Genomic DNA, 21,508 nt, shown 5'->3' on the forward strand with positions numbered 1-21,508 from the left:
GCGGCAGGTAAATAATCAACTAACAGTGCATATTATGTTAGCGCGATCTGCCTTATTACAAAACCTGCCATTACTGTGCATTTAGGTGACCATGATGAGAGAGACAGACAGAGTCTGGCTGGCTCAGATGCTGGCAGTTCTCGCTGCATACCGGTAGCGTCTCCTTTCAGGCCAGGATAGACGAATGTCACCGAGCAGTGACTAAGTTTGTGGTGAAAGGCTTGCACCCATTTGCCACAGCAGATGCCCTCGATTTTCGGTAAGTGAATGTGTTTAATTGTAGGCAGGGACATTACTGGATATTCTTGTGTAATTGCTACAGAATAATTTATGTTATACTTTGTTATTGCTACAGAAGAATATTTATTTTATTATTTTACATTTACAATTTTTTTTCCTGGGGACCCTGTGACACCCCATTGAAGAGCCGTAGGCTGTGGATCTCTTAAAATCTCACTGTTGGGTTTGTAAGGCCATGTTACTCCTAAATTTCTATCTTGTTCAAAGAGAAGATATAAAACAAATTTCTAAGCTAATCGACCTTAGTGTTCTCCTTTTTTAAAAAGAATCGATGAGAGAATCGATAAAGAATCGAATCGTTAAACAGAATCGAAACTGGAATCGGAATCGTGAAAATCTTATCAATACCCATCCCTAATCATGGGGCTTTAGAAGACATTGATACTATGTTCCCCAGACCTGAATCCAAGTGAGAACCTCTATAGCATTATTAATCAGCCCAAAGTAGAGACTATACAGTAGCTCGCTGATGACCTGATCCAGATCTGGGAGAAGATCCCCCAGGACACCATCTGCCATCCTGTCAAGACCGTGCCCAGTTTTTGTGAGTCCATTCAGGCACTTAGAGGTCATAAACTTTACTGATGATTTCAAGTCATTCAAAAAGTTGATGATTTTGGTTTTTACTGACCATTGTTGCGTCATTATCTTCCTAACAAATCATACAGTTTATATCAATAAAGATATTCAGCTTGAATATTTTCTACCGATTTGTGATTTAATGTGAAAGTGTATATTGCTATAAATATAAGTGTGCTTCAGTTTGTACTTGGAGGGTGTGCGTGCATGCATGCATGAGTGTGTCTGTGTGTCTCACTGGACATCATCAATCACTCACTCAGTATTGGCTGCATGACTGAGGGCAAACTGTCAGCTCTGTGCTGGAGGTTGCTGGCTGCAGTGAATAATGAAGGGAAGTGTCATTTAGATGTTTGAAGTTCTATATAACGCTGCTTTACAAGGAGGCTTTTCTTTTTACTGTGAGAAGCTACAGGCTTTCAAATATACTCAGTGACAGCTATTTCTAAGCTAATCCTTCTTATTCCATCTTTTTGTGCTGAATTGCAGAAGTGTTCAGGCAAAGAATCGTTACCCTTTTTCTCCCATTACCGAAACTGCAAAAAACATTTCCAAATATCTAATATTGTTTTTGAGAGAAAAAAACACCAATAGTTTTTGTGACAGTGCTTTTTGTTATATTCTTATTTGTTTTTTTAAATTCTTTTCTTCTTGAGTAACATGCATTAATCTTTGTTTGGGGTTCCCAGAGTTTTTTGCTATTAATATTCACAGTGCAGTTTGGCTCATGAAAGAGTTATCAAGGACAGGGGACTGACCTTGGGGTTGCAGGGGGAGCCATAGGGTGCATATCAACAGCCTTTTCTTTCTTCTCCTCTTTTGCTTCCCTACTTCTGAGTTTTTATCAATTACATGCAGACACCAAGCACAGTCCGTAACCTGTTTGAGCCTTTGAGGTGTGAAAAATCTGGTTACAAGGTGCTGGGGGTTTATGGGTTGGCTCGGATTAAGCAGCTAATTCGGGCTGGATTTGAATTTTCTATCTTGCAATGTGCAGCTTCTTTCACATGCACACTGACATCGGGCTGTGACATAAGAGGAGATTATTGTACATTTTAGCATATGTAGATATATTCCCGAGAGTTGTGTCAGGGAAGTTCAATAGCCTTTCACAAAAATGGCAAATGAATAATGCCGTCTCCTTATAGTTGAAGAGCAGGAAATAATCTTGAATTAGAAGCATGAATAAACCCTTGTTTGTCCCTGATGGTCTCTGGTTTTAAAATTATAGATGCAAACAACAACTTGCTAACAAAACAGCAGCAGACCTCACTATCCAGCTGGCATCATGCCTGGTTCCTGCTATTCTGTTCTGGGATACAACAAGGTTGTCTCTGGGTCACTGCACAGTTATGACGTGCACACATTCACATCTAGGTCTGTCTACATGGCTAGCTTTGCAGTCACAGGCAGCCTTCTCATCGGTGACTTGCCCATTTTCTTTATTATAACTTTGAATCACTGAAATCCCCTCTAACTGGCCATGAATCGATCTCCCCACTTCCCCTATCCTTCATTCTCGCACACCCCTCCTCGGCTTCATTTAGAATCCACCTCTCCTTGTCTCATTTCATTTACCACACACAGAAATCCAATCACTATCCAATTGTCCGTATCTGTGAAATATTTTGTTGGTGTTAGATGACAGAAAAAGCAGGCCTTGCGGTTATTGCCGGGCTCCCTCAGTTTATTGGCAGCATGCAGGTTTCAAATGAAGCTTAACGGGGGGAACATCCAACTCCTCATGACCTCATCTCACCTCTTTTCCAAGGTGTTTTGGCGCCCTTCAGGTGTACTTCACAATGAAATTATAAATGCCAACAGATAAAACAGCCATGAAGGCATCTGAAAGGTAATGAGTAGCCAGAGCGCCACATATGAGGATGTTTTCATGCACCTGCTGCTCCCAAGTTTGACCAAATGAGAAAAGGTAAAAGAAGCAGTGATAAGGTCTCTTTCTGTTGTTGGAAATTTATTAAAAAAAATAACAAGTGGCAATAAGAGTAGAGGAACAAAATAAAGACATGCCCAGACAAGCTGCCTCAATATACCAGGGCCAAAGACATGTTTATTTTTCCAGTGCTTATTAAGGTAGCAACTGTCACCCCATGTGTCTTTTGGTCTTTAAACACACAAGAACACAGAAATTGACATGTGTTATAAAACCACAGCGAGGAGCTCAATAAGAGATAAGATACTCCAGTTTTTTTCATTTTGCTTTTTTTTTTCTCCAAAACTTCGCACAAAACTGTGTCAATGTGATTAGAAGTGATCACAAAGTTTATATAGACGTTATTAAATCTGCAGGCAGAGGTGGGGTTGGCTCCATTCCTATTCAAATTTGAGTTGGAGATGATAAAAACTTTCACTTCAGTGCGCCAGTCAGCCAGCAGTTCTAGCTGAAAAATAGACTGAACGCCTTAATGGAAAACAAAACTAATAATTCAGTCCTTTTTTGTACTAAAAATACTGTATTTATTTTGATTAGAAAAACGCCTTAATAATTCCATAATAAGACAGTAACACTTTCTTAAATTCGCTTTCTGAAATGAAGGGCTGAACAAAATCACTAACTTTTAAGAGCAGTCCAACAAGAATAAATTATAGCAAAGACTTTACTTAACTCAAAATGAATGTGGAACCAAATCATCTCTTACAGAAGCAAGCTGTCATCAGCAGCACTCCTCTACATAACCGTCACATTACACTACATATGAGACAAGTGCAGAGGTACATGCCCTAACAATTTTCTTGCAGACACAATGTGCACACTGCGTGGGATAAATGCACACATAATGTGTATATTCAGTTGCAGACAGAACACTTAAGACAGTCCAAATGAAGCTGAGGTCATGCAAACAACCTTTCAGTGACACTTTTCTAATTGACATGTCAAAGGATTTCCCCTGAGAGCAGGCTGGATGAGCAAACATAATAGTGAATGGGATCTGTAGCACCTAGGTCACTACAGTTAACAGCGCTCTTTTGTGCAAGTGGCAGAAACATCTAAATCGCCTCAAACGCAGAGTAGGTGACACAGGATGACGCTGCAACTGTTCATGCATGGAGCCAATTAATGCACGCATGGTTAGAAGGATACAGATCATCATTGATGCAACCCCTGATATAATGTAGAAAACTGTGGCATCAAAGACAGATTGCTTGACAGATTGTGACCAAATGTCATACTGTGGTAAGTGAGCAGGAGTGAGGCAAATGAGGCAAAGACACTGAAAAGGAGAGAAGTGAGGAAGAAAAAGCATAGACACAAGACTTCCTAGTGCCAGTGAGTATTTATAGATCAGATATAGTCAGAACCTCTGCCTGGCAGCAGCACTGAACTCCTTGTTGCTCCTGCTGATGTCTCTGTACACATCCGACCTGGCTCTGGCTCTGGAGAACATTTGAAGAGGATGTGATGGTGATATTAATGGTAAAGACTCAGGCAGAGGACCAACTCACTGACATGCTGCATGAATGAAGCCAAAAAGGCTCTAATGCTGGGAGACGGGGGAAACTGGATTCATCGTATTTTCATATTCACACTTTATTCACCTTTTACATGTTTTAAGACCTCCAGTCAAATCGTATCTTTCTGAATTTTCTTTTCTCTTTCTGTTTGCGTGTGCGCATGTTCAGTCAAGTGTGTGCGCGCGCGTGCCAGCCCAAGAGAAAGTAGCGACCAGGAGCGCTCTTGGTTCACTCAGCTTCTGGATGCCGAGAGCGCACACAGAAACAGACACGCGAAATAACGGCACACGCGTGGCTCTCCCTTTTCCTTCATGACGAAGCAAATATGACTTGTTAATGTCATTATACTTGTAGCCATCCTCAGTGAAGGCGAAAAACAAACCACAATTATTATCGCAAGAATCGCCAACACATTATCAGCTGTTTCCCACAGTTCCACATTCCGGCGCACACAGGGAATATGAAGGCGAAAAACCGTGACCAAAGCTTGTCGGACTCCAGAGAACTGGACGGATCCTATGACCAGCTAACGGGTGAGTGAGCTTCTGTAACACCGGTGGTTGCTGAATGATTTGCTTCAGTTCAATATTTTGTGGAAAAAACACGAACTTCAGGTGCTTTTGAAATGTTACAACCTGTCCGCCGTTCACCAGACTGTTCAAAAAAAAAAAAAAAGCTTCAAAAATTGCTAATTTATGTCTTTTGCCTTTTGGGAAAAAAATGAAACGTTTTATTGGAGGGGCATCCCTGTCTATAAATCACATTTTTCATACTTTGATAACGAGCTTCACTGTTTTTATCAGTACTTTAAAATAGTTTTATTGTTTTTTGCTTTTCAGCTAAAAGAGTGAGAGGATGGACAAGTTGAAACAGTGCATTGAAAAGACAAAAAAGCATTAAATGTATCAATGTTGCATGTTGCTGTAGTTGCGTAATGTGGTGCGTATTGTAGGCGAATGATGGGCTGTCTCTGCAAGAATGTTAAGTGTGATCAACTGTGTGATTTTGCTGGCTTGGCTCAGCGATGGGGGGACCACCTTACTCTAACTGTGTCCACTGGTGCTAAAAGCGCTGCGGGTATATAACACTTGGCTGACCGGAGCCAGTTGCCAGAGTTCCAACACATTCCTCTCTTTTTGGCGTTTTATCACTTTAGATGGGAACCTGTCATATCTCGGTGCTCTTATTGTGTTCAAGTCTGGACCTGTTGAAAATGGACCACTTGATATTTTATCAAGTGCGGCTAATATCAGGATATCAGTGTTGGTTTTCTTATGGAGCTAGTTTATGCATAAACAACTTGGTCCAATAGTGCCAGCTACAGTGAAGCGAAACTGTTGTGTGTGCATGTATGCGTGTGAGCTAGAGACAGCACCTTTAGTAGCACTTTGTCAGCACAGATGAGACTCGGCACACATTAGTGTTACAGCGATATAATGAACCAATTTATCGAGTGTCAAGCGAGCATCCCTGCGCATACCTATGCTTTGTGTGTGTGTGCCCATTGAGAGCTAAACACTCCCTCGAGATGTTCTGTTGCCGTCAGTTGTCACATTATAGTCAGCGTGTTCACAGCATTCCCCTGCTTATGTGTGCACCGTTTTGCTTATTAAGTGCCAGCTGCCTAAATAAATTGCTCGCATTCATGCCTGAACACATCTCAGGCCTGCGAAGGGAAGTTGTCCCTGTCCAGACAGCTGTATGCCTCAGGCTCGAAGGCGACACTTTAATCTCGTTTGCACTCTTCCACGCATTAGCAGCTAAGCAATGCTTTGTCACATTTTTAATGCATCCTAAATTAGGAAAAGATTGCTGCGGCCCTGATGTTAGTGTCTGCAACAGTGTGCGTGCTGTGAATATTTTGTGTGCAGGTATGTACAGTATGCGTGGGCGACCTAAGAAGCAGCAGCTACACTTTTTCTATTGCCCATTGTTGAAAGTTCAAAGCAACTATTTTTTTTCCTGCTGAATTTAAAAACACCCATAAGCTTTCTTGTTTTTCTCCTCTTTGAGCATTTCTTTCTTCTTCTTGTTTTGCCTTGAATTTTCATATGTGAGTTTGATGTAGATAAGGATTAGATTAGAAATGTAACAGAGCAGGACACGAAACTCTCTGTAATGTTAATCTAAGCTATCAGAAACATCATTTTATCCCCTTCTCTCTTTTCACTTCAGCTTGCTGAACTGGCCCCCTGTGTCTGACTGTCCACAAGAAGTCATATTGCTATTTTAACAGTTGAGCAAAGGCGGCGAGAGAGCGGTACTAAGTCATTCACTGTGCTGGAGCAATTTACTTCTGGCATAGTTATTAACGACTTTTTCAAAGCTGTGAATAGCATGGTTAATTCATCTTTGCAAGTCGCTGTCAACTTTAAGTCATACTTAGTCCCGATAGTTTGCATGGTGATTAAGGCAGGCTCCTGCCAAGAAAATGTGAAGCAACTTGTATGCTGTATTCATTACATCTTTAGTTTGTGGCATATTTTTCTCTATATTATTGAAGCAAATGACCACAAAGTGGCACAAAGTGCACATGAGTGTGTGCAGCAGAGACAGAACAGATGATAGGAGACGTTTCTTCATTATTGGGACCAAGCAGAAAAAGTCTACAGTGTGATGTGTGTGCATGACTTGTGAAAATGGGTTCTTAGGTGTTTTGTGTGTGTGTGCGTGTGTGTGGGAAGGACGGTTACAGGTGAGTCATTCTTCTTACTTACCAGTAGCTGGTGAACGGGATTCAGCGGGATGAGTGTGTGCGTCTCTGTGTGTGTTTGCATGCTCGGAGCGAGGCTGACCTGTGTTGCTTAAAGGCAGTGTGGGCGGTCTCCAATCACAATTTGAGTGAAATGTAGCCCTCTAGAAATAACTCCCTCTCAGCCTGCAACATTGTACAGAAGTGCACCCCACTGCGTGTGTGCATGTGTTGGAGTGTGCAGTAGCTTGGCGTTCCCCGTTGTGTGTAAGAGCACTGGCTGAGAGATGAGAGGTAATTATAGAAGCGTGGTGCAGTAATCTCCTCTTCCACCTCACAATCCACACTCAAGAGGAATCATATCAACTACAGACACACACAGACATACAATGTCTTTGCATATGCACATTGCTATTATCTCAACTTAGTAAAGCTTCCCTTGGCTCTCTCCCAAATCCAGAATACTATCAAAAAGCTAGTGATATGATAGAGTAAGTGTGTGCGAGTCATTGCGCTGAAGTGGAAGACAAGGTTGGTAAATGTCATGTATTAAAAATTTTAGCAAAATGTTTAGTTTTTGCTCCTCCTTCATCCTCTTTCATGCCTTCTGTCTTCATGCTTGGATCATCTGCCACATCCAAACCCGCCACTCACACCTTTAAGGGATCAAATATTGCATATGGAGGTCTAAAAATCTTTATGAAGGGCTCAAGAAGTGATGGAATTTGTTTTTCCCGAATGACAACTACAGATAGAAAATATTGTGTGCAAACATATGCATGTGTTTGTGTTCAGAGGATGTAAAACACGTGATAGACATGTCAGAAAAACATCATCTTCCATTTTTAGGCATCTGAGCCGATAGCCCACCTTTCAACAGTCAGCACAAAATGGAAGGTTTACTGACACACGCGTATAAAGGAAAATGTACACATACACACACTTACAAAAGGGACAAAAAGGGAACTATTCATTTTAAATACACCAGCTTAGCTTGCCACAAGAAGCAATTTTTGGCCTTTTACTGAAGGTGCAATATGTAGAATATATTACTGTAGAACAGGTCAATAGCAGACAGCAGGGTTAGGATCCTTTTTTCTTTAATTAATTTATAGCTTATGGACGTCAAAACAACTGGCACAGTCTCAGGTGGTTGCAGGGAGTTACCAGGAAAGGGGTCACTCCCTTGGAGTTTAAAAGAAAGCGTACAGTAACTGCAGCAAACTGATCTTCAGTCTCACTCAGCCTGCTGCCCAGTGTTTGTTGCCTGCCTTTACTGTTACTTTCCATTCATATACTGCCTGTCAAGTGGTCAGAATAACAGACTGTAGAAAAGATCTCAAAGCAGGCTTCGCTGCTTCTTCTTAGTCTCATTTCTGACTGGGATTAACTTGACGCTACACTGACTCTCTTCAGTAGATTTCTGAGCAGCAGAGTACACATATACACCAATCAGTCATACTGTAACATTATGAACACTGACAGGTGAAGAGATAAACACTAATTACCTCTCCGTCATGGCACCTGTTGGTGGGTGGGATATATTAGAGAGCAAATGAGCATTTACAGTGGTCAGAATGTAACAAAGTAGTCCAAGGATGGAACAGTGAAGTGCAACAGGGGGCGGTGGCGTGGGTGGCGAAGGCTGGCCCATGTTGTCTGAGCCAACAGATGTAGACGTACATCAAATTGCTGAAAAAGGTTGATGCTGGTTCTGAAAGAAAGGTATTAGAATATACAGTGAATCGCAGTTGTTTGTTCTTTTGGGCCGACACAATATTAGTCAGGTGATCATAATGTTTCGCATGATTAGTGTATCTTGTTTTTACATAAATTATCTGCTAATATTCTGTTGATAATACAGGGAGTGCAGAATTATTAGGCAAATGAGTATTTTGTCCACACCATCCTCTGCATGCATGTTGTCTTACTCCAAGCTGTATAGGCTCGAAAGCCTACTACCAATTAAGCATATTAGGTGATGTGCATCTCTGTAATGAGAAGGGGTGTGGTCTAATGACATCAACACCCTATATCAGGTGTGCATAATTGTTAGGCAACGTCCTTTCCTTTGGCAAAATGGGTCAAAAGAAGGACTTGACAGGCTCAGAAAAGTCAAAAATAGTGAGATATCTTGCAGAGGGATGCAGCAGTCTCAAAATTGCAAAGCTTCTAAAGCGTGATCATCGAACAATCAAGCGTTTCATTCAAAATAGTCAACAGGGTCGCAAGAAGCGTGTGGAAAAACCAAGGCGCCAAATAACTGCCCATGAACTGAGAAAAGTGAAGCGAGCAGCTGCCAAGATGCCACTTGCCACCAGTTTGGCCATATTTCAGAGCTGCAACATCACTGGAGTGCCCAAAAGCACAAGGTGTGCAATACTCAGAGACATGGCCAAGGTAAGAAAGGCTGAAAGACGACCACCACTGAACAAGACACACAAGCTGAAACGTCAAGACTGGGCCAAGAAATATCTCAAGACTGATTTTTCTAAGGTTTTATGGACTGATGAAATGAGAGTGAGTCTTGATGGGCCAGATGGATGGACCCGTGGCTGGATTGGTAAAGGGCAGAGAGCTCCAGTCCGACTCAGACGCCAGCAAGGTGGAGGTGGAGTACTGGTTTGGGCTGGTATCATCAAAGATGAGCTTGTGGGGCCTTTTCGGGTTGAGGATGGAGTCAAGCTCAACTCCCAGTCCTACTGCCAGTTTCTGGAAGACACCTTCTTCAAGCAGTGGTACAGGAAGAAGTCTGCATCCTTCAAGAAAAACATGATTTTCATGCAGGACAATGCTCCATCACACGCGTCCAAGTACTCCACAGCGTGGCTGGCAAGAAAGGGTATAAAAGAAGAAAAACTAATGACATGGCCACCTTATTCACCTGATCTGGACCCCATTGAGAACCTGTGGTCCATCATCAAATGTGAGATTTACAAGGAGGGAAAACAGTACACCTCTCTGAACAGTGTCTGGGAGGCTGTGGTTGCTGCTGCACGCAATGTTGATGGTGAACAGATCAAAACACTGACAGAATCCATGGATGGCAGGCTTTTGAGTGTCCTTGCAAAGAAAGGTGGCTATATTGGTCGCTGATTTTTTGTTTTGTCTTTGAATGTCAGAAATGTATATTTGTGAATGTGGAGATGTTATATTGGTTTCACTGGTAAAAATAAATCATTGAAATGGGTATATATTTGTTTTTTGTTAAGTTGCCTAATAATTATGCACAGTAATAGTCACCTGCACACACAGATATCCCCCTAAAATAGCTAAAACTAAAAACAAACTAAAAATTACTTCCAAAAACATTCAGCTTTGATATTAATGAGTTTTTTGGGTTCATTGAGAACATGGTTGTTGTTCAATAATAAAATTATTCCTCAAAAATACAACTTGCCTAATAATTCTGCACTCCCTGTAGTTCAATTTCGAAGTGTTTAATTCTTTAACCTTTTAAAGTCACAGTCTTACAAATTGCACACTTAATTTGGACAGATTATTTATTACACAGACACACACACACACAGACACACACTGTTCGTAATAAGTCATGTTAATAGCACTAGCACTGAGAGCCGTGCCAGGCTTAAAGTCACGATGGACTTTGTTCGGCTCAAGAAAGATAGCCGTGAGAGAGGGTAGAGGTTTTGACATCAAAGTTATTAGATGGTTTGGAAGCCTCATGACACATAATTCAGAGTCCTGACAGAGCCAAAGCCCCCATGGTGAAAATCATAATTTACAACTGTCAGACCAAACTGATTTCAGGGGAAAGACTGCCTTCATAATTGAGCTTGTCAAAGGGAGTTTAGCCTAGAGTCACCTTCTAGGCATGGCAGCTTTTGCTGCAGCTAGAACTGTAATGGCCAGTGGCACTAATTAAAAGCCTTGATTTAATGTGTCATCTGATGTGCCAGGAAATGTGTGACACTAGTTGTCTTTTTTGGGATCTCACCCTGGTTCCTCAGCCCAGGTTCCTCGTGGAATTGCCAGAATTGCCGACGTGAGTTGGCCGTATGCTTACATAAAGAAATGCTCAGAGTGGTTCACTTAGGGCTTATCTGTCACACTGGTTACATTGCTGAGGGAAGGAGAGAAGGATGTGATAATGAAAGCTGGGAAGGAAGGAAGCAAAGTGCAAGATGATGAATTCGTTTTCAGACAGTAATGCATTTGCCAGGCAAATTCAAGCAGTGCTCTTCGGCACTCTGTAGGCGTTGGTTGCCCTATTATAAAAGCTTATTCTGCCAATCAAATCCTGCTAATGCACATTTCCTAACAATCGCTTTTGTCTAGTAATATGAAAAATGCCCACCTGAGACATGAGTTCTTTTTGACATTCAAATTTGTGCTTTTTAATGAAAAGTAAATTAGACGTTTGAGTATTGCAATGGAAATGTTATCATCCTAATTTATGATTTTTCTTTCTAAATAATCTGTTCCAAAATAATCTTTTAGTTTCTGTTGCTCGCCTTTCCCGTGTCTGTCAGCTTTACAACTATCCATCGTCAAACCAAACTCCTTCCCTCGCCCTGATCCTGCTTTCCCTCTTCTCCAACTATGTCAAGCCACAGCGGGGCCATAGCTTAATAAGGCTGGAGGCAAGAATCAATCCTAACGAGTTTTAATCTTTGACCAAATCTACGGAGGGCCAGGCGATTGTTAATTAAAATAAGCCCTGTTCACCTCCCCCTCCACGCCCCAACCCCTTCTCCTCTGCTCTGTAAACACATTCATTTATAAATACCTACAGGGGGAAAAGGAGAGGAAATGACTTCAGAGGATGGAGAACAAAGCAACAGGAGATGGGAAGGTTGAATGAAGGAGCAGCGTTTGCATGGGAATGGCCAATGCGCATCTCAGGCCAAGGATGAAGGAATTAACGGATAATGAGGAAAAAACATGAAAAGAGACATTTAATCCAGCGTATGAAGTCAGAGGGTTGTTTCCCCCCCTTCAAATCTGTCCAATGCTGCTACCTTGTCAGGGATATTTATCAACAAGGGAGAGATTGACTGACAGAAAGTGTCTCTGAGTGTGACAGAACCCTGTGTCACTCACTGTGTGTCGCCCTCATGCCTCACTGTCGTGTCACTCATGACATCTGATCTGCATTAAAATTATTTCTGTCCGTTAGCTCAGCCATTCTCTATTAGACAGGAACTTACTCATCGGTATAGGTACAGAATAAGCAAACAATGCAATTCTGTATATTATAATCTAGATTAGAACTGCTACCCTTATGCCCTTGGTCTCTATTGTATATGTTAGGAGTTAGATCCTGCGCATCTCAGATGGAAGATAGGAGAATGTTGTGCGTGTGTGAGGCTGTAGACATTTGTGTAGAGGATGTCTGAAGGGTAACCGTGACCGAGTCTTTTAGGGGAAAGGATGTCTGGAGAAGTGAGTGGGTGTGTGCCACTGCCTTCCCCCATGTCCTTTTTTAACTTCAGAGTAATCCGGTGGCTAATTCAAACGGTGCATGTGTGCAAAATTGAATTTTAAAGAAGATAATGCGTATTATTATCTGCCGATCTGGTGCGCGTGTGTTTTCAGTCAGTGAAAAGCAGAGATGGCTCAAACAAGGAAAAATTAAGTAAAACTAATTTAGCTTTTACTGATAAATATCCTACTGAAGTTTTTGAGAAACAACGTTGGTGTGATTGACAGCACAATCAGAGCGATAAGAAGAGCGGTGGAGGTGATTAGGGGAAGCTTGTCAAAGCAAATGGTCATACGCTCACACACCACAAAGATGAAACACACACACACACACACACACACACACACACACACACACACACACACACACACACACTAATTTGGCCTGAGGGATTGTAGTGTGGGAGAATAATTCTGCTGGTCTTACAATCAATCAGTTAGTTTTGACAGAACTTTGGACAGGCTGTAGTCAATAACAAACACACACACACACACACACACACACACACACACACACACACACACACACACACACGCACACACACACATTCAGGCAGAGCAACACATAGTGGGAAACAAAGGAACCACAGTGGGAAAAAGCTGGTCAATATCTGTCAGTTAGCCTAGCAGTCGGAATAAACTCAATGTCTCTCGGTGCACACAGTCTCTAACTGATAGCCCAATCAAGCCAAGTTTAATGGAGCATCTTGTCTGCTGCTTTGCTCGGTAGCACTGAGAAGCTCCATGCTTTGCTGTTCTAAACCAGAAGGAGAGTTACTCGTGGACTTGAGATATTGAATAAAATTCTTACAGATTTACTGAAAACTCTAAATAAAAATATATTGGGTTTTTTTCTTTTGGGGTTTTAATTCAATCTCTGAGATTTAATGGTAAAGTTATAAACCACAAAAAGACTGTAAACCAGCAAAATCTACACTACACGTGGTGGATTAAAAACCAAATGAAAACACACTCAATGATCCGATCCCTGAAATCCCAGAAGAAAATGACTCATTCTTGTATCAAAACAGAAATTTACATTCGGTGCTGGCAGGACAAATTAAGAATAAATGATGCAGGTGGATGAAATACTATAGGAGACGAGAATCCAATTTGTATCTGCTTGTTACATTGCAAGGTGTTGTCATCTGACAGCAGAAATCATTAAACTAGCATCATTAGCTCCCTGCCAGACCTAAGCTGCCCTTGCTCTGGCCCCAAAATGGCCACCTTCATCATATCTTCTCTGTCAGCCTGGGGCCAGGTTGTCAGAGGGGACACTATTTGACAGCTTGGTCTTTATCTCATCCCAGGAGAGATGCTGAAGTCAGCCAAAAATCTCAGTGAGTTAAATATGCATACTGTGACATGTGCGAGGAAACAAAATCTTATGCATTCCAGGAAGTATGCCATGTGTGAAAGGAGGTTGTTAGGAAAGGGCGAAATGCTGAGCTGAGATTTTCATGTTCATGTTCACAGAACCATGTCTGTGTCTTGAACCGGCCTATACTATCAGGTAGACACACAAAGCTAGGCACATGTAACCTGCAAAGGTGGAGACTTAAGCGGACTAACAACATATTTGTATACTTGAAAATCCATTTGCTTTAATCATCTCCATTGCACACTGTTTGCTCCGGGTTTTTGCTTGTTGGCTGTGGGGCTTGAAAATCCTATTTTCCCCTTGCTATCTCCCTCTGGCACTGGTAAACCGATTACTCACATAGCAACCTGACGTTCCATGAGTGCTTTTCCCCAGGCACCGTGGCCTGGTGCCAGAATTTCATAAGAGGTAATGGAGTATACTAATCAACACACACATAGACAGAGGCACGCAAACTCACACACAGGCAGGTTTGATTGATTGCTGGAGTGACAGTTGTGACAGCAACGGGATCATTACCGACTGGAGCAGGGCAACAGTCCCTGACATTAGAAAAGCTGGACCTGAACCTCATGCTGTAAACAGGAGAAAGGACTGAGAGAAGGACAAAGAATGATGATGATTTCAAAAATTAAAGAAAGGCAGAGAAACAGGTGAGAAAAGTTTCTTTCCTAAAAAGCTTCCTGACTTTTATCAAATTCTACCTTTTTACAATATAAGAAAAATTGCCTGCGAGCCAAATAGTTAAGCTAAACGCCTTCCAAATACGGCAATCTGTAAGAACTGCAAATTTCCCATCACTCATCTCTTGACATATCAGCGCTGTTATTGGCGTGCATTCCCGTCCTTTTCAGCTTTCTTGGTTTCTCAGGTCATTTCTTGATTTAGTTTTCTGGTTTTTCAGATCTTTTTTGGCTTTTTGGTTAGTGTGACATTACCATCTTCCTTTGTTGATTTCTATAACTTTCATTTTTCTATTTCGGGTTAGTGTTGGGGTGAAAAAGTTTCAATTGTCAGGGAAGAACTTGCCATCACTCCTGAAACTGAGCCTCAGTCCCCCAAGGGTTGCTCTAAGAATTAAGCAGATAGGCAAACCTCCAGCTCCCACGTATTATAAGACCAGAAGGCAAAGGAGCTTGCAAAGAAAAGCGTCTGGACTTCTTTAAGTTGCTTGAAGACATTTGACCTCTCATCCGAGAAGCTTCTCGGATGCTTCTCCTTTGACTACGATGACCTGGATGACTGAGAACCTTCACAGACATAAGACCACAGACAAAACCATCTCCGCCTCGCCTCTCTAAATTTGTCTCCAAACTGCTCAACCTGAGCTGCGCCTCTGATGTACTCATTTCTAATTCTGCCCGTCCTTGTCACTCGCAACAGAAATATTAGCATCTTCAGCTCTGCCTTCTGTCTTTTTGTCAGTGCAGACATGCATCATAGCAGGTCTCATACCATCTTGTAAAGCTTCCCTTTCACTCTTGCTGCTATCCTTCTGTCGCAAATCACCCTTGACACTTGTCTCCACCCACTTCAACCTGCCTGGGCGCTCTCCTTCACTGCTCACCTCTCAATCAGCTACCTTCATCCACACTTTGCATCTTCACTGTTACACCTGTCTTCCTCTCATTCACACACATGCATTCTGTCTCGCTTTCATTCCTCTTATATCCACAGCATATCTCCACTTCGCGCCTCTCTTCCACCTCCACCCTACTCTCTCTACCGATCACAATGTCGTCTGTGAACGTCATAGTCCACGGAGAATCCTGCCCGGCCTCATCTGTTATTCAGTCCATCACCATTGCCAACAAGAAGGGGCTCAGAGCCGATCCCTGATGTAATACTACCCTCACGTTGAACCAATCTGTCACTCTTACCGCATTCCTCACCACTGTCTCATTATCCTCATACATGTCCTCCACAACCGTCAAATACTTCTATGCCACGCCTGACTTTCTCATTCAAAAATTATAATAATTACACTAATACTTATCCCCAATTTTTTGTGTGCATTTTTCAATCTGGTGAAGATACGGCTATGCAATTTTAAAGCTGGTATCAAAAGATTTATGGACTGTAGATATTTTTCTGAAAGTTATAAAAGACAGAGCCCCAAATATTAAAAACTACCTTCTGGCAGAATTCAGTGTTACCTTTGGTGCCTTTAGAAACACCTTATGTGAAGTTTATCTGGAATGCAGAGATGAGCTTACACCTATTTGGCTCCACTCTCTGACTTATGAATCCCATAAATCCTTCTGTGTCATGTATAGAAAAATCCAATCAGAGACTGACCTGTCCCTAATTAGCAGACGTTTGGCTCATCATAAAACTCTAGCCTGCTCCATCTGCAGTTCTTTCTCCTACACAGTCTCCCCCTGCACAAGAAGTGTCATTCCCAAACTCTCACACGAGCTAAAAATGATTAGTGTTCCATTCTAAAAACTATCCTGCAAAGCAGCAGATACCTTTAAGCCTCCAGTCTCCTGTCTGCAGTAATTCAAATGAGAATGTTTGTACATTTCCTAATTGTAAATATATTCTTGTGTGTTGGTGTTCAGACAGCCACCCACACTCTGTGTCCCAGGAGCCTTCATCCTGCAAAATCGGGGGAAATAAACATCAAGCATCCTTCTGCCTTTCAGCTCCTTCCAAAGCTCTTTCAGATCACTCTAATAGATACTTTGTTAATGTCCTTATCACCAGCTTAGTTCAAGCATCCCAAGCAGTCCATTAGCAAGTGCCGACCAAAACGGTGTGATATCTGTAAAAGCCTGCAGGTTGAAATGGTAAACATGTTACAAAGAATTTCTTCTTTCTTTGAGTAAAACGTTTGTTGTCACCAACAGGAACTATTTATACAAAAAATACCTCAGCATCGATCAGTTGGCTCCTCTTGATTCTTCCATGCACAATTTCCCTGTGGGATTAATAAAGTTTCTCTCATTCTGATTCTGAACTCCTGTTGAGCCCTTTTCTTTGTGCAGTGAACATTGCAGTGCAGAAGATGAAGCTACATGGCTGGAACAAGCAGATATTATGATGTCAAAGTCATGCCCCTCCATCCCTCACAGTGGCATCTTTTTGCTGTGATATGATGATCAAAAGTGTTAACTTATTAAGTTGACATTCGGATGTCACACTAGCGTTCACACATCTGACAGCCTGCCAGAAGAATTCTGCTGTATACGGTATAACACCTAGAAAGCTGCTTTATTATTTTTCAGTAGTTATAAACATTCATCTGCCATGATCTCTATAGTCAGCTTGCTAAAAGTTACAGTAAAGTGTCTAAATACCTATATTAATGTTCATATGATACATTTACTGACCTTTAAATTAACTAATGAATTTTAGACCATTTGAAAAAGCTTAAGGTGCACTCTGAGAAGAAAATGCAAAAAAGGATGATTTCAGTGAAAGTAAGACTTGAAATAAAGTGGAGAATATAAGAGCTGGCTGAAAATGCTTGCTCAGTATTTGATGTACCGAATGAACTGATTTATCAGGTTTCCATTCTTCATAAAGGTACAGATATAATCTACTGTATTGGACTGTCTGGTAAAATTATTTTAATTATTTCTAGTCTGGACAAAAGTGAAAAAGGAAAAGAAAATGTACATATGTGATCTGGCTAAGCAGGGGTTTAATAGTGGTATGATTATTTAATTGTTTAGAGTGGTACTCAAATATATTTTAAAACTGTCAGGTGTTGCATGATGTTTTCTTTTTCTTGTTTTTCCTCTGATATGAAACATTTCCACCTTAAATTAATGGAGGGGAAAGGCGCAAACTACTGCATTAAAAAAACCAAAAACTCTTGAATGCAGGAAATGAACTGCTTAATGATAACAATCATTTGCATCTAATATTGCATGTTTAAATAAAAGCCATAATAAAAATCATATTTGTAGAGAGTTGTAGAGAAGTGCCTGTCTGAAGGATGCTTTATTTGCTCGCTCTTTCTTTTTTATTTCATTTTTTGTTTCAAGCCAAAAGATGCTTCCAAAACGGGGTGACTGAAGGAGAAGTAGAGCACACACTTGCTGCAAACTCAAAAAGTCATTAAGAAGGCTAACGATTATTAATGAGGCCCAAATAAATTCATGCGCTAAAATATGGGCCTGATTTTGACGGCAAAAAGACGCTCTGCTGGATTTTGGCATCAAAGGAGACATTACTGATGGTGGGGCTGTCCTGACTCGCACTTAGGAGGATAAGCACAGTTTGGGGTGATTAAAGCTGTAACTTTATATTCAGTGGATAGTTCTTACAAGCCTTTAATGTGCCAATCATCCTGTTTACTGTAGTGTGTTCACTCTAAGTCTGTAAAATAAGTTCACTGCCTGTAACTTATAAAAGAAAATACATATGCATATGGGCAATACTTTTTCCAATCATTCTTGGATCTTCCCATTTTAATTAATTCCTTGCAACCTGAAGCTGCTGACTTAGAGGATATGAGGAAGAACGCACTGAATTGTATTATTTTATAGCCACTACTTGGCTACTTCAATAACCTTATGTCTAAAAAAATAAATGAGCTGTACAACAATGACTTGTTTCAATATATCCCATGAAATCTAGTCAGTAATAATAATACATTACCAAAATTTAAATCCAGTTAGTGCAGTTAAGTGTGTCATGTTTCAATCGTCTGTCTGTCAGTCTGTCAGCAGACAGACATACAACTTGGACCATTTTTTTAAAAATTTTTAATTAAAAGTGTTGAAAAGGTGGAGCATGGGTCAAGGAAGAAGTTGCTCATTTCTGGTTCGGACAGATCAAGGGTGGATACTGGAAATTATTTTCATAATTCAGTTGCACCAGCAGCTTATGAACTGGCAGGTCTGGCAACTCCTTGGGCCTCTAGGCCATTGTGGAGAAACTTTGCCTTCCCCTTTAATCAACCAGTGGACAATTTGCAATTCAATTTTCAGTAGAAAAACTCACGAGGGAGGTGCACACCAGCTGTTTCAGAATGTGAGAGTGTGTTACAGAGGTCTAATAAGCATTACTCTGAGCATATAATTTAATGTGACTCAGCTGTTACTCAAATACTTAGAATTAGAATAGAATTCAACTTTATTGTCATTGCACATGTCACAGGTACAGGGCAACGAAATGCAGTTTGCATCCATCCAGAAGTGCTTTAGCCATGATATAGATATATTACAATATATATTAGCAATAATATAGATATGTAAGTATATTACAGAAATGGGTCTATTATGGTATGTTATAATGTGCACGGTATGACGTATGTTATGAATATTCTATAACTATAAGTATGTACAGGCTGTAGTGAGTACAAGCTATGTACAGGCTATGAACAGGATATAAATATGAAATAAAAAACTATACAGAAATCTGAGATATACAGTTATACAGAAATGTGAACTATGCAAGTTATAAACAGTTGTAGGATTAAAAATTATCGTATGTACAGAATGATTATTTACACAGAACTATACAGTAGTGCAGTTAAGATAAGTGAGATATGTGGATAATTTCTACACAGGCTATATAAAGTGCTGGTGGTTGTGAGTGGTGGTTCAGTCCATGTTATTATTGTGTGTTTGAGGGTACAGTTGTCCATTGTGTGTGTGTGTAGGTGGTTGTGGGTGTGTGTATGTTCAGTCCATGAGTTTAACGTGGGTCAGATGTCAGGAGGCAGAGTTCAGGAGTCTGACAGCTGTGGGGAAGAAGCTGTTCCGGTACCTGGTGGTCTTAGTCCGGAGGCTCCTATAGTGCCTCCCAGAAGGCAGGAGGGTGAAGAGTCCATGCGCTGGGTGACTGGGGTCTTTGATGATTTTCCCAGCCCTTTTCAGACACCGCATCCTGTAGATGTCCTTTATGGCAGGAAGTGGTTCTCCGGCGATGCGCTGGGCAGTTTTCACGACCCTCTGCAACGCCTTCCGGTCCGAGGCAGAGCAGTTCCCGTACCAGACTGTTATACAGTTGGTCAGGATGCTCTCGATGGTGCAGCGATAGAAGTTCACCAGGATGTCTGGCAGGTGGTTCTTCCTCAGAGTCCTCAAGAAGAAGAGGCGCTGGTGAGCCTTCTTGACCAGCTTGGAGCAGTTGGTCGTCCAGATGAGATCCTCGGAGATGTGGACTCCCAGGAACTTGAAGATGCTCACACGCTCCACAGCCGTCCCCTTAATGTGGATGGGTGGATGTGGGTCAGCATTCCTCCTGTAGTCCACAATGAGCTCCTTAGTCTTCTCGGTGTTAAGCAGCAGGTTGTTTCTGTCGCACCACTCAGCCAGACGATCCACCTCCTCCCTGTAGGCGGCCTCATCGTTGTCACTGATGAGGCCAATCACCGTGGTGTCATCTGCAAACTTAATGATGGTGTTGGAACCATCAGCAGGTCTGCAGTCGTGGGTAAAGAGGGAGTAGAGGAAAGGGCTCATCACACAGCCTTGTGGTACACCGGTGTTCATTGTGATTGTAGATGAGCAGCGGTTATCCAGCCGGACATGTTGGGGGCGGTTGGTCAGGAAGTCCAGTAACCATTTGCAGATGAGGGAACTGATGCCCAGGTCTGTCAGTTTCCTGATGAGTTGTGAGGGGTGGATTGTATTGAATGCTGAACTGAAGTCTATAAACAGCATTCTGGCGTATGTGTTGTTGTTGTCCAGGTGTGAGAGGACAGAGTGCAGTGCGATGGAGACAGCATCCTCTGTGCTCCTGTTCTGGCGGTATGCGAATTGGTGGGGGTCCAGGGTGGGGGGGGAGACAGGATTTGAAGTGTGCTAGGACCAGCTGCTCTAAGCACTTAGTGATGATGGGGGTGAGTGCTACTGGGCGGTAGTCATTGAGGCTAGATGGGTTGGAGTTTTTGGGTATCGGGACGATGGAGGTGGATTTGAAGCAGGCCGGTACCACAGCGTGGGCCAAGGACAGATTGAATATGTCTGTGAGCACTCCTGCAAGCTCCCCAGAACACGCTCTGAGAACACGCCCGGGGATGCCATCAGGACCTGCAGCCTTGTGGACATTGATCCTGCTCAGCACCGCTCCTACATCGGTAATACTTGGACATGTGTGTGCATGGTGTTATTTATTATTTTTGAAGACATGATTATGGCTTTCGTTTATAGTGTCCTCCTTGGTGGAAGCCTAACACTACTGATTTGGCTTAAGGTCATATAGTTAAATGAGTGACAGACAGGCATCTTTCTGCTTCTTTCTGAGTTTTTCCCTATATCTGCATGTTTAAAAACAACTGTAAATCCACATTTTAGAGATGATGTTTACATAGAAATTAAAGCAGAAATGTTGCCAGACCTCCTTTTCAAGATGCATCTACTGCACATGAGACAAATGAGTTTTTTTCTCATGTCTTCACTTTTCACCTCCCCTTTTTTATTTTTCTCCCCCTCTACTTTTATGAATGAGACACATACCAGTAATGAGGTTTTTCCACTCACTCTGCTCTCTTCTGTTCTTCACTCCTCCTCTCCATCCTCCTCCTTTCTCCTCTCCTCCCATTCTCAGAGGTGGGAAAAGTGATTAAAGTGGATATAAAGTTAATGGTTTCATCTCCAGTCCCTGTGCTTGGGTGAGCACAAGTTGTGGGTGTACTGGGCATATTACTGGAAATTCCTGTGTGTGTGTGTGTGTGT

The 21,508-nt window shown here is 41.8% G+C and overlaps 1 protein-coding gene across 2 annotated transcripts in view; it reads left to right on the forward strand.

The window, feature by feature from the left end:
• The first annotated feature begins 4,264 nt into the window (after positions 1–4,264).
• Positions 4,265–21,508, forward strand: part of LOC146374897 (A-type potassium channel modulatory protein KCNIP2) — a 112,528-nt gene continuing 95,284 nt past the window's right edge. Inside the window, exon 1 of one of the 2 annotated variants that reach the window (XM_084949627.1) lies at positions 4,265–4,883. In XM_084949627.1, the coding sequence (XP_084805753.1) occupies positions 4,811–4,883 (73 nt within the window). In that variant the 5' untranslated portion in view covers positions 4,265–4,810. The remainder of the gene's footprint in view (positions 4,884–21,508) is intronic. The other variant, XM_084949626.1, reaches the window with a different exon arrangement.

The sequence above is a fragment of the Perissodus microlepis genome, chromosome 13 (genome assembly GCF_051167445.1).
Source record: "Perissodus microlepis isolate ML-2025 ecotype Zambia chromosome 13, ASM5116744v1, whole genome shotgun sequence".
NCBI classification, from domain to species: domain Eukaryota; kingdom Metazoa; phylum Chordata; class Actinopteri; order Cichliformes; family Cichlidae; genus Perissodus; species Perissodus microlepis.